Source organism: Anarhichas minor, unplaced genomic scaffold (genome assembly GCF_050575085.1).
Source record: "Anarhichas minor isolate MPS153535 unplaced genomic scaffold, ASM5057508v1 ptg000021l, whole genome shotgun sequence".
Lineage (NCBI taxonomy): Eukaryota > Metazoa > Chordata > Actinopteri > Perciformes > Anarhichadidae > Anarhichas > Anarhichas minor.
The window spans coordinates 4,143,454-4,157,862 of NW_027466467.1; the positions used below are offsets into that span (position 1 = coordinate 4,143,454).

General features: G+C 41.9%; 1 protein-coding gene across 5 annotated transcripts in view; it reads left to right on the top strand.

Annotated features, from left to right (window-relative positions):
- Positions 1 to 14,409, top strand: part of LOC142954682 (plasma membrane calcium-transporting ATPase 1-like) — a 79,328-nt gene that overhangs the window by 29,109 nt on the left and 35,810 nt on the right. For 4 of the 5 annotated variants that reach the window (XM_076095853.1, XM_076095852.1, XM_076095850.1 and 1 more), the window contains 4 exons: positions 10,670 to 10,867; positions 11,555 to 11,806; positions 12,043 to 12,168; positions 12,612 to 12,737. In XM_076095853.1, the coding sequence (XP_075951968.1) occupies positions 10,670 to 10,867; positions 11,555 to 11,806; positions 12,043 to 12,168; positions 12,612 to 12,737 (702 nt within the window). Of the gene's footprint in view, positions 1 to 10,669; positions 10,868 to 11,554; positions 11,807 to 12,042; positions 12,169 to 12,611; positions 12,768 to 14,409 lie in introns of all 5 variants that reach the window. The other variant, XM_076095854.1, reaches the window with a different exon arrangement.

The following is a 14,409-nucleotide window of genomic DNA, read 5'->3' on the forward strand; positions in this document are numbered from 1 at the left end:
GAGGGTTCGTTGGTCAAAGTTAATTTACCAACCAGGCGTATAAGGCAGCGGCCCAGAAGCCCAAAACGTTAATTGCGTGTCAGTCGGTCCATTATGTGTAAATGTGTTTGACAATACGCGCCATTCAACTGGTCGACTAACACATGCTGCCTTTTCTTGCTTACTGCACATCTGGTTTTATTTCTTAACGAGGACCCAACTGAATGTTTCTTTGCCCTGAAGCCTCTAATAGATGAAACCTTTACTAACCAGGTCTTATGTTATCCCCCCACGGATCAATAAAGTCTTATCGTAACCTATAATAATACATAATACATATGTATTTCTTGATTTGTTTGTTGAGTATATTTGTAATCAAAGCTGTCAGAAAGTTAGTTGTCAGATAAATGTAGTGGAGTAAAAAGTATTGCAAATCTTCCCCCAAAATGTTGTGGAGTAGAAGTGTAAAGTAATGGAAATACAAGTACAAGTACCTGAAGATTGTACTTAAGCACAGTACTTGAGTAAATGTAGACTACTTAGTTCACTGAAAATGCACCAGTAATAATGATGATTATGTGAAAAACGAACACACACGCATCAGGACGCGACGGTGTCATAATAATACAAACAAACACACTCCGTACTTTGGAGATCGATGATCCGTTTGGATCTCCGTCAGAGCTTCATGTGAGGCAGCAAATGGCCGACGCACTGCTGTTTGTTATTTAACTCCCCCTCTCTCGTCTTTTGATCTGTGTGTGTGTGTGTGTGTGTGTGTGTGTGTGTGTGTGTGTGTGTGTGTGTGTGTGTGTGTGTGTGTGTGTGTGTGTGTGTGTGTGTGTGTGTGTGTGTGTGTGTGTGTGTGTGTGTGTGTGTGTGTGTGTGTGTGTGTGTGTGTGTGTGTGTGTGTGTGTGTCCCCATCGGTCCATTCCAGGATTGAAATTAGTTCCAGCCCGTTCCCCTAATGGCTCCATAGATCATTGCTCTGTTCCATTTAGTAATCAGAGGACAGCTGTAGTCGTGTCTTTCACGCAAGAAATTACTCACTTTAATGAAGAAAGTGTAATTATATTTTCACAGCATCATGGAGGGAAGGGGGGGGGGGGGGGTGGGATCAATGTAAGGTTAAAGGCCAACACACACACACACTTCGTAATTGACTGTTTCAGGTAACTGTAGTGATCGTGGACAAGTCTTTCAATCCAGATGCTGCCTTTTCTCATCTATCCTTCATCAGCATTCATTGAGTTTACTTTTATTTTATAGTACTTCAGTGATTCAGTATTTCACTTCCATGAAATTATCTGACTCGTGAGGTACAGATAAAAGCCCCAGAAACCACTGGATCCAACGTTTCCCACAATGCAGCTGGAATTACATACAACCGCTCAAACTCCACACCTCCAGTTTGAGATGCCGGCTTTCGCTTTACAACTCATAGTCTCAAAGCTCAAGCGCAGAGGACCCTGATGACATCACTATGACGTCATCAGGGTTGTTTGTTTTTGTTTTTTACTCCAGAGCCACAGAAGACATCGTACAGCTGAAGAACAAACCACGACTAGTAAACTGACTTTGACATGTGAAATCTGTGGAGTGGCCCTTTAAATTAGTATTCATGATTCTCAACGCTGAACTGTAACTGATTTATAGTTCAGTGTTGGATTCATGTAAGTTACACTGGCTGAATGAGTTCTAGATAATCACACTATGGATATACAGGCGGATTGATGCATCAGGAGGCCGATATTATGACTTTGGGTTTAGCTTTTTAGAGCTTTTAACCATATTATACAGCCTTTAATCAGTGAATTAAGTTTGACAACTGTTGAAGACTGTATGATACGGTTGAAAGCTCTGGAAAAAAAGTGTGTTTTAGTACTACGGCCCCAAATACACTTTGAGCTGCTACGCTGTCAGAATATGCAACAGACGAAGAAGAACCGGTTCATCTGTTTACAGTGCAGCCAAACAAAATGGGGGCTGAGAGGATTCATCACCTCATGTTGTTTTAATGAAATAAGAGGAAGTCAATAATTGGCCTTTGGCCTTTTTAATTGGCCTGATTTCATGCTGTGCACAGCACGGTAGAAAGGACTTGTTTACCCCGCTGATGTGTTGGAGGTGTTCTCAAAAAGTCTGTCATCTGCAGCTCTACATCACACAGCTCGCTCTCAGCAGGTCATTAAAGATGATCCTCTGACGTCAACTTCAGTGGCAGTCAGCTATGACCAGTTAACCAGTTCAACACTTTCAGTGTGAAGCAGCAGCATGAAATGGTGGCTCTGCTTTAGCAGTAAGTTTCCTGTGAATCTCTAGTGCGATAAAGATCATTTGAGTCTGTAGAAGAGGCGGACTCCGCCACTAACAACAAAAGATAGATAGATGGATAGTTACTTACTTTATTAATCTACTACTAACTAAACAATAGTGCAAAGATTTAAACAAACAAACAACAGTACATAGAGGTAATTACAGAAGTATTAAGTATTAAAAATATGGGACTGAAATGATCTCCTCAGGATTATAACTTGATTATCAGTGTTGTTGTTTACGTTGTGGAGTCTCTGGGGATGAAGTGAAACCTGCATGAAGCCCGGGTTTCCCACGGCGGTTATCTGATCCTCACCTTTACCTGGTTCATCACATTGATCGGCTTTCTTGTGGTCGTGTAAACACAGTCGGTGTCCGTCCACAACTGAAGCTGATGCGATGATTCGTGTTTCCCACGTTCCTCAAACACAACAGTTGTTCACACAGTTTGCTCTTCTGTCTGATAGCCGGTCGACTGTTAGCCAAACCCGATTAGCTCCGCAACAGAAGCGTTATGGTAGCGGTTAGCGACCTCACACGGTTATATTTAGCCGTGTTTCTGTATCAGCTCTCTGTTCTGGCTGTGATGATGAGTCGTCTCTTCTTCAGCTGCTTTTACGCTCGGCCTGTAAAATCAGCCGCTGATTGGACGCCAAGCTGACACACACGCGCACACACACACACACACACACACACACACAGGGCTCAGCTGCAGCCGTCCTTCCCCCCCCCCCTCTGGTTAATGTGTATTGATGAATCATTCTGCTGCCTCTTTGGAGGTCATTCATCGCCCTCCTCATCATTTCATAAAATCTGTGTATTTCATGTTGATAGGACACACGGGAGCCACACACAACCAGACGTAAACTTTATTTAAAACAAGACCTGGGTGACGAAGAGCTTCACAAAGAGACACATACGGACCTAAAAATAAAACGACTATTTTAGGAATAATAGCTTAACGATCAGCAGCGTGTTCTGTCACTGCTCAGGTGAGAAGAAGACATGAGACGGCTTCTTTTTGTCTCTGTCATGTCACTTTTATTCCCTCATGTGAAGGTGTTTGTATCCTCAGACAAACATCTGGGACTGAGAGCTAAAAATGGATCCAAACTGTCATCAGCTGATCATCAGATGTTCACTTTTATGGAGATTTTAAGCTCAGTGTGGACGTTTTGTGACCTTTCTCTCGTGTACAGATATTTATTTTGGGGGGGGCAGATGTATGGAAACAGACGTATGCATATAATACTAATGTAGGAGTATTGAGTAACGTAACAGAACACTCTTTTAGTCCAACAACCAGGATGAAATTGTGAGGGGGGCAATTTTAACATCAAATAAAATGAATTGATTTAACCTTTCAACAGCCTCAGAAAGGCTAAATAACAACATAATGCTACGGTTTCAAAATCGATAAAAATGCATTTATTAATCGGATCACTCACGTAAGAACGTAGCACAATCGGAGCGCCAGATATATTTTGAACTTATGAACGATTTCCTCTTAAAATCAGCAGACTGAGGTGTAGAAACAGCAGTTTGTGGCTTACAGCTCTCTCTCTCTATCTTTCTCTCTCTCTCTGTCTCTCTCTGTCTCTGTGTCTGTCTGTCTGTCTGTCTGTCTATCTACAACCATGAAAAGCATTTTTCATGGTATTCTATAGAAACACGAAGCTTAAACAGCTGAAGTCAATATTATTTGGCTCGTTTACGGTACAGTTTTGAGAGAAAAACAGATATAGGTCGTTGACCTGTAATGCAGACAGGAGAACATCCTACTGTTTATCCTCAGAGCATTGAAACAAGAATTTCTCCCCCCTATTGTCCCCACATATCGGCTTATACCTCTCCATAATCTCAGCCCAGGAATCTTTCCTTAGACCCTTTTCAAACACACATTATCAACCTAAACAGTGCTCTATGGTTCACACTGCACCTCTACTGGCCCCGGATCAAATCTCCGTTGGGTTTCATTTACAATACTCATCATTGGGGAGAAAGTGGATGCTAGTTAGCTTAGCTTTCTAACAAGAGTGGGTGAATGTTGACACAGTGCTTTGAATGGACGGAAGAGTATAATAGGCGCTACACAAATGCAGGTCCATTTAGCATTAGCATTAGCACCATTACCTTGTATATATCTGGTATAAATACTTGCTGCTCATCAGCAGCTCCTGCACACTCCTGCTGTGTTCGTCCTGCATTATAAAACAGGAGCAGGTTAATGGATTAATTAACTTGTTGTTTCGGAGCCAAATGTAACGACACAGAGCCAATAAGAAGTGTGATCAGTCAGTTTGGTCCGCCGTGAGCTTCCTCCTTCATGTCTCTGCTCAGCCAATGAACAGTGAAGACGACAAAGCACAGGTTAAAGAAAGTTGTCACACTTTTTAACTAACAACAGACCACAACAGGAGTTTAGTGATGTAGCACAATTCTAACTGATAGTAGTTTCTTCCCTTTAATGTTCTTTAAGAACAGCGACCAAGAGATGTACTGAGCAAATCATCAGTCAGAGCTGTCAACCAGTTCATAAATACACACACACACACACACACACACAGTGGTAGTGTAAGTAGGTTCAGAGGTTTCTCGGCCTGCTGGCGTGTCGGATCCCTTCGAGCTCCGTGGTGTGAGAAGTCAGCTGGAGCTGCGTGACCCGAGTCTCATTCACTGTAACTAACACACACACACACACACACACACACACACACACACACACACACACACACACACACACACACACACACACAGCCTCAGGTCATCCATGTCTCTGCCAGTTCAAGTAGAAAGCTCCTCTTAGTGATCAGCAAGAGGGAGAAAGACACCAAGACATGCAACGATCTTCACGTCTCTTTTCTTTTCTCTCGCTCTGTCACGTCTCTTACAGTGAACTAAAATGAGCTATTATCTGTAGTCCATCTCACGCTCTGAAATTCTCTCGCCAGACTTGCCAGAAGCCTGAAAAGAGCTGAGAAATAATTAAAAAAAGAAAATCCCCCCCACCCATTAGCTAGACCCACTGCTCCTTGAGGGCCAGTCCCAGCTGACGTTGGGACGAGAGGCGGGGTACGCCAGTCGATTACAGAGCCAGAGAAATACAAATCTGAAATATATGTAGATTTGTTGTGTAAATGGTTTCAGTTTTATTTGCCTGAGGATTTATGAATTTTGACTATATCGTCTGGGTGCATTTATTCCATAACTTCACAGTTAATACTGTGAGAAAAGCAACAGTCTGACTGCAGGCTGCAGATGAGCCGACAAACAGTGAGAACTCGCTGTAATAATCCTGCAGCCGAGACTTTAATTTATTTTGATAATCCAGAGGAAATGTGGTTCTGCTGTAAAATGTTTTAAGATCTTTGATGGACTTCAGGACTCCTGAGGACGACTGCAGAGCTGTAATAATCTCACAGTATGAATTTATAATCTGGAACTTGTGTGTATCATCGATTTACTTCGCTCGTTGTTGTATAATAGCCCCAGTTTGTGTATTAACAATACATTAGAGTCAAAGCTGAGCATCCATTTGTCTGAAAACCTTTCCAATATTTAATATTTTACTACAAAATAATGTGTTATATTTGGCTCGTGTTTTACATAAAGGACCAGCGTATATGTCATTTCTAGCTACATAAAGAGGAAATACAGTTGCAACTGGTAATAAATGTTATTTATGGCGCAGAGGACAGAATATGTTTACATGCGGATGGTAAAAAAGAGTCTTTGGGGATTTTGGAACTATGTTCATTACAGCTGTAATTGTTCAAAGATCACCAGGGACATATTTGTTTGAATCTGTGATGCTCGAAGGCTCAAAGGTGTGTGTGTGTGTGTGTGTGTGTGTGTGTGTGTGTGTGTGTGTGTGTGTGTGTGTGTGTGTGTGTGTGTGTGTGTGTGTGTGTGTGTGTGTGTGTGTGTGTGTGTGTGTGTGTGTGTGTGTGTGTGTGTGTGTGTGTGTGTGTGTGTGTGTAAATGTGCGTGACTTATGTGTCACCGCACACCATTGCCTGCTATTACGCCACTTATCTTCATGCATCTTCAAACAGAGCGGAAAGGGCTTTAGATTCCAGGAAGACCAAAGAAAACATCGGAGGAAAAAGAGCATTTTATTTAGAGGAATCGTTGCCAGAATAATTCTGTTGGGTCGGATGTTTGCGTTAGAACAAATTATAGACGGTTACATATATGGAAATAAGTGTACAATAACCCAAGTGACTATGTGTTAGTGTACAGTGTGTTCACACAGTAACGGGGTGGACCAGCTGAGAGGACGGCTTCTGTGCAGATTTAATTTGATGAATATGATTTTGAACCTCATAAATCCAAATTGTATGTACAATTTCTATATTTGTAGTTTCAGACTGTATTTATATTTCATTTTTTGTGACTTTGACTGATCCCAGAACTCACCAGAAACCCCACTTCTTTCTGTCTATGAATTTGATTCATAAAGCCTTTTTTTTGGGCCAAAGTTGAAACATTTTCAACTTGAAAGGTTGCGTCTTCTCTTCACACGCGTGACTCCGGGAACGGGTCCATTGCACTGCCTCCGACCTTTACTCTGTGTTCTAACTGAGCACATCTTAACGGGTGATACTCTCGGTTTTGGCTCTTGAAATTGATCAGATTCAGTCAGAGCTGAAGCTGAAGTCATCGGCCTTACTTCAGCGACTGTGGGACAGCTGTGACAGAATAAAACACTGGAGGATGATAGAAAGACTGAACTGATGGATGAACTGCAGAGATGATGAAGCTAACTGGAAGCGGTCCTGACAACATGGAGGAGAGAGGGGGAGAAATCTGTCCTCTGTCTTTTGTAGTGGACATCAAACACTCAGAACAATGAGAGTGGACATTAATCCCTGCTGCCGTAGTGTCATCAGTCAGAGGGACAATGAATGGAAGTGAGAGCGTCGTGTGGGTAAAAAGATGAAGCTGCGTGTTGGCTGATAAAGCCGTGAATTGGAAGAGACCTCGTTTTGGACCAATGAAGTTCATTTCTGCTGGAAGCTGAGTTTCATAAACATGTGTGACAGGCGAGTGTGCAGCTGACTGCTCCGCTGCTGCTGGAACATCATCGCAGAGCTTTAATCTGCATCTCCACGGGGACGTTCACAAACACAACGAGCCGCCGCCAGATGAAACCCGCCGCCACAATCACAGCAATAAACCAGAATTGGAAAAAAAAGCCAGACTTGTATCGATCAAACCGCCTGTAAAGGTGCTCTGTGCTTCTGTTTCTGTCCTTTATTTTAGTTTGACAGCAGCTTTCAGCATCAATCACAGGCTTCAAAATGATCAAACCCAACTTTGAACTAAACCACAGTGTGATGAAAGATAGCCGCTGATGACTTTGACAACGGGTGTGTATTTTTAAAATCTGTTTGTTGCTCCAGCTTCTGATGTTTCTGCTTCTGCTCTAAACCGCGGAGATACTCAGTCAGACGTGTCGGGAAGCCGCGCTGCTGCTTTTACACATAAATTTGTTCAGGTACACTCGTCTGTGATGGAGTGCTGAGTAAATACTGAAGAGTTTATTTACATCTCTCATATCAAATTACATGATGTCACCAAAGATTGCCTCCTCTCATTTAATTATCCTCAACTCACTTCCTTTTATCTCGCCTCATCTCACATCCTACCATCACTTCAACTCCTCTCACTGCTCCTCATTTCACCTCATCTCACATCTCTCTCTCGCTATCTCCTCTCCTCATTTTATCTCACCTATTATCACATCCTCACCCCTCATCTCATCTGTTCTTACATCATCTCACTTCGTCTCATTTTCACCCAGAACCTCTTCAACCTCATCTCACCTCCTTTTCTTCTCGCTTTATTTTATTCCCCCTCATATCAGGCACAATCTCTTCTTCTCTTCTCATCTCACCCTTTTTTGTCCATTGTGCCTCGTCATCGTCTCTCATCTCATCCCAGTTGATCTCATCTCGTCTCACATCACCTCATTTAAACCTTCGTCACCGCGTCTCGTTTTAACTCCTCTCACCTAATTTAATCTTGCCTCAAATGGCCTCACCTAATCTCATTTAATGTCACTCTTGTCCTCATCCTAATTCACCTTATCTCAGCTCACATCCCATCTCATCTTCATCACCTCATCTCCTTTCACCTGGCATCATTAAATCTCATCTCATCATCTCCTCTCACCTCGAGCCATCTCATTTAAGCTCTTCTCTTCTCATCTTGCTTCCTCTCTTTTCACATCACCTCGTTCTCATTTCATCTCATCAACACCTCGCATAAGATCACTTAACCCCCCCGTTAACTCATCTCACTTCCCCTCATGTCCTTTCACATCACTTCTGCTACTCTCATCTTATCTCATCCATGTCGTCTTTATCTTTAACTTCAATGATTCTGTTATTGAAGCCATCTAGTTAATATTACAGGACCTACTGTAGGTGATGAAGAAACTAGTACCTCTATGTCGTGGCTGCTTAACACTCAAAATGGCAGAAGCCATCATCTAGTATATTTACCTGATTACTGCGTCCAAAGAAAAAGGAGAGTCAGATTATTGAGGAAGAGGAGGAGAGAAACATTAGAGAAGGAAGGAATACCAGGCCGTTATTAAAACACATGGAGGCGGAAACTTGTCCATGCTGACTTTCTCCTTCAGGAGAAATGGCTGGCGGTGCGGTCTGTTGACATTCAGATCACGTTCCACTGCACATCTCCCAATTCCACCAAGAATCCACAGCAGCCATGTTGCTGCCCACACAGCCGTGCAGAGGAAGTTACAGATTTTCAGGTTTTACTGCAAAACACCCAGATTCATTCAAAAATAAAAAAAGAATCCGTGAAACTAGTTCTCATCCAGACACGTCCCTGCGCTCCCAGAAGTATCTGCAAATAAACACTGTGTGCTGAATTTAACGTTAACGAGGTCCTGTGGTGACGAGAAAACCCTGAACACGACCTGTTGTGTTCTTTATTAATTGATGATAAACAAACAGCAAATGCTGTTTTAAGGTTGGATTTTCACCCAGTTTTAATAAAATAAATAAATAAATAAAACCAACCGAGCTCCGGCTCTGCTGCCTTCGGGAGCATCCGGGTGGACGGAGAGATCTTTGTGTTGTCATTGTCTTTATAAGGAGAATGAACCAGTCCAGTCGGACATGAGTCACTGCTGGAAAATGACAGTCACAGCTCTGGAATCAATAACTCGGATATTGTTTGGTCTTCAGAGAGCAGCGGATTGTAAAAGATGTGTCTGCAGAGGGACGGGAGGAGAAACCTCAGACAGATTTCTCTCATTAATTGGTTTTAGAAATCTTGTGACTTCATGTGATTTAAAGAGGTTTATAGGAAAGAATACTGAACTCCATTTAATTGATTTAAACCTACTTATTCCACTTTTATTGTTGTTTGATTGTTGATTTTATTTTATCTATTCATTTATTTTTTATGTTATTCATTAATTTTATTGCATTCATTTGTTTTTTTCTACTATTGATTTACAAACATGCGTTAAACGATCTTTAAGAGAACTCTGACGGGTCGCAGGATAATGAACAGGATAATTAACCACACAGAAAACATAAAGCTAGAGTTATGGTTTTTTTCTTGTGAATTTAAGTTAATTTAACTTTTCACACCTTCAAAAATGATCAACCAATCAAATGACCTTTTCACTGGTTGAACTGATCATAAACTGGGAACCACTGCTGGATACAACAGACAGGAATTAGCGATGCTCATTTTTACCATCCGTGTGGCTGCACCTGAACGCACCATTTGCCTGACCTTTTCTTTTTTAACTGGATCTCCAGACAGAAAGGAGGAAACGGTGAATAAGAAAATGCATCATTTCTTTGGGTGGAACAAATGTGTGTTGGGGATTCGCCCAAATAAATACTGCATATGGAATACTGCAGTCTTTCATGGCAACAAAAGTAGGTCATGTTGCAGAACTACTGTTTATGGAACTCTGTGAAATCTTTTCATAACTATAGAGCACTTCTGCCTTCACTGCGTGTAGGTGCACAGCTACAGATTGCAGAGAGCTAACCACACACACACACACACACACACACACACACACACACACACACACACACACACACACAATATAAAGTCTTTTACTTTCAGGATTCAGTTTTGAGCCAGAAATCGAATCCTTGTGTCGTGTTTTGTCTTGTGTTCAATATTTACTTCAACACCGTCAGCTGTGCAGAATTATTTATTTTACTCAGAGGGACTTGGATGTTCCTTTGAACATTACGTGTGACTTTTTGTTATAAATGCATTTCCACCTTTTGTTGTTTATAAAGCAAAGACACGCTCTCGTTAGTTTTCCGTATCGATGTGATGATTAATGTCTCGCGGTCGTGTCTGCAGGTCTGTCTGGTAACCCCGTCGATTTGGAGAAACGTCACACGGCGTACGGCCAGAACTTCATCCCCCCCAAGAAGGCCAAGACGTTCCTGCAGCTGGTGAGGGAGGCTCTGCAGGACGTCACGCTCATTATTCTGCAAATCGCTGCCATCATCTCGCTGGTCCTGTCCTTCTACCATCCACCAGGGGGCAACAGTGAAGGTCGGTACAGTCACCGTCTGAACTGAAGCCAGAGATACTATTGTTGTATTTTTGTGTGGGTCAATTTGTAACCTGGGGGATGTTTATATTCTAATATTTAAAACTAATTAGACCTTCATGTTGAGGAAATATAACTTATTGTAATCTATTATTATTATTTTATATTTGACTTTATTTTAACAATCCAATCTTTTATGTATAGGACATTTTTATATATTGATTTGCATTCACTTTCATTAAATTTTTAAGCATTTCTTCCCATTATTAGTTTTTATATTTAGTTTTTTTATATTAATTTGATTGTATTCACTCTATCCTTTCTTAACTTATGTACAGCATATATATATATTCATTATTTATTTATATTCATTTATTTTTCCTCTTTACCTATCGGTAATATAATTTGCCATGTTTAAGAACCAACAAAAAATGATAAATATTGGTATGTCTACAAATGGTAATAATTAGCATAAACTTGAATATACAAGAAAAGGAAAGTAGAAAAGTGTGATATTACATTAAAGCGTTTGTGCCGTGTGTTTGTTTTCTGAAACTATTATTCTCTAAAACCATTGGAAGTTGTAAGTTGCACAGCTTTAGCTTGACAAAGCTGCTCAGTCTGTTTGGACTGAGCACATATTTATCTGATGAAAGCCAAATATTCAACTCGCCCTTGTCCTCTCGCAGCATGCGGCAAGGTTGCAGGTGGCGACGAGGGCGAGTCCCAGGCCGGTTGGATCGAGGGCGCCGCCATCCTGTTCTCGGTTAGCATCGTCGTCCTGGTGACGGCCTTCAACGACTGGTCCAAGGAGAAGCAGTTCCGCGGGCTGCAGAGTCGCATCGAGCAAGAGCAACGGTTCTCCGTCATTCGCAAAGGCCAGGTCATCCAGATCCCCGTGGCCGAGCTCGTGGTGGGAGACATCGCTCAGATCAAATACGGTACGAGACCACAGAGGCCAGACGGAAACATCAAACCTGTGATGTCAATAACCGGAGGGTCATTTTCCGCCTGTTTAATGTTAATTCTGATTGTTGCTACATTGATTTCCTTCATCAGAGTATGAGAGTCCTTCATCAGAGTATGAGAGGACTGCAGCAAAGAGCCAGAATGTGTTTACACTGCAGCTGTTTGGATAAATGAATGAAATGCACCCTCTTGAACTCTGTGCCTGCAGGAGACTTGCTGCCTGCTGACGGGATCCTGATCCAAGGCAACGACCTGAAGATTGACGAGAGCTCTCTCACCGGAGAGTCCGATCAAGTCCGAAAGTCTCTGGAGAAGGACCCCATGCTGCTGTCCGGTGAGTGCCTGCTCAGTCTCATGACACGGACCATCACTGAGGATTCTCTGTGGATTCTGCTGATATTCACGACCCTTAAAAACACTTTCACTGACTGTTTGATTCTTGCCTCTGAAGTAGGATGTGGAATCAGATCTCATAACTAATCAATATGCTGTATATCCATATCAGAGCGGACCAGCTGTGAGGATAAGTGTAATTTGTGTAGCACATTTTATACAACTTATTGCAACTCAGAGTACTGAGTACTCTACTCCAAATTGATAATATCAGCAAATTGCATTGCTAAAGTCCAACAAAAAGGTTGACAGGGGTCTTTTTTAAGTATTTAAATATGCAGCTGGATAAAATATTATACACCTAAACTTCAGTGACAGTAAAAAAAAAAAAAAAAAAAAAAACGAGCTCCAGTTGTGACTCCCGTCTCTTGAATCTCTCCTCAGGGACCCATGTGATGGAGGGATCCGGCCGGATGGTGGTGTCAGCCGTCGGCCTCAACTCTCAAACCGGCATCATCTTCACTCTGCTGGGCGCCGGCGACCACGACGAAGTGAAGAAGGTCAAGAAAAGTAAGACACGAGACAAAGCCGATCCCACTCGTCGTTGAAGTGTTGACGGTCATACGAGTCCACTAAGTGTGTGAAGTGTGTGGAGAAAAGAAAGACAACTCTCATCGTGTCCGCTCCTGAATATTTCTACTCTCCTGTTTGAACAGTGCAGATTGGAAATATTTGCACGTTTTTTTTATCAGCTGGTGTTGATTTGAAGTTTCTCCTGTCGCACTAGAACGACTCTGTCAACAGGTAGAGTTCATCCAGTCCGAGCTGATAACAGCAGAGCTGTTTGAAGGGTCTAACTATAGATTCATAAGTTATTGATCACTAAAGTGAATAAATGAGACCACGGATGAGTTCACCGGTAGTGGTCATATCTGATGAACAACAACTAAACACAACTGACATAAGATTTAAGTACCAAAAGGGATGTGTACAACAGCACCTTTTTAATTGACCGTTCACTAAACCCCTCCCCTAAACAGTGATTGTCCAATCATAGTTCAGCAACCATAACAAGGCACAGCAGGCCGGTCAGAGTTTGGATTTCTCCACATGTTGAAGTGGTGTGAATGGGGTTTGTAGTACGTGATACACTCTGCATCCGAAGAGTTTGTAGTGTGGCGTCATTGGTAATTAACGTAAGCTGCTGACGGTTAGCATGACTGGCTAACAAGCTTACCACCTACAGTTGTGATCAAGGCTGTGCCTGAGAGAAACATCTGCTCATATGTTTTGTCTTGTTAAACTGTGCTATGATAACACCAGGGATAAATAGCTGTTCCCCACCAGGACCTGTAGCTTTAGCCTCAATATCTATGTGACCATTAAATTCTCATTTAATTTATTTATTGTTTAAATGAGAGTTTTCAAGTAAGTCAAGGGAGCTAACCTTAGCTAGCGAGCTAGCTGGAGCTGATGGAATCTGACAGTGGTTCTGTTGTTTCAGTCACTGGAAAAGAAGTGAGGCTGCTTTTGTCTGAAATCAAGGACTTATTGTTTTAATGTACTAATATTTCTAATGGTTAATCTTCCATTGTTATTATTGGAAACTGAATAATTGCTCGATGGGTAGATTTACTTGTAATCAATTTAGATTTTTATTGTACAGTTGCAAATAAATGCATCATTGTGAACATTTCAGTCAGTCGACGCTTGAAATTACCTTAAAAAAGACAAAATAATCCTCCAAAATACTACAAATCTGTTTGGTTGGTCACCTGAGCAAACACTCCGTCCTGGTCTCATTTATTCACGGTAGTTAGTGGCCACTACACTGAGGTTAATGGCCACTACACTGAGGTATTGATCTGACAGTGATGTAATGTTGGTTAAAACTGCAAAACGTCCCTTCCCCTGTTTACATACAGTGGATTTTTGAAGTGGAACCCTTCAAAAAGTCCAGACGATGCTCGTACTATCACAGAGCAGTTTGATGCAAACCAACAGGCTTCTGCAGTCGGTCTCTATTGCTTTTGATTTGCTTGTGATCATGCTAACCCCCTTTTACTCATGTCTCTTTCTTTAGTTTGTTTTTGTCTGATCATTTGTTTTACTGGCTAAAGTTTGAGTTTGTCAGGCATTCATTGTCAACCGGCTGAATGAACCAGCTCAGCGGAGAGAGACGCTCGGGTTCACATTTCGGCCTCCAGTCACTCATTTAAAAAAAACCCAAACCAGTAATGAG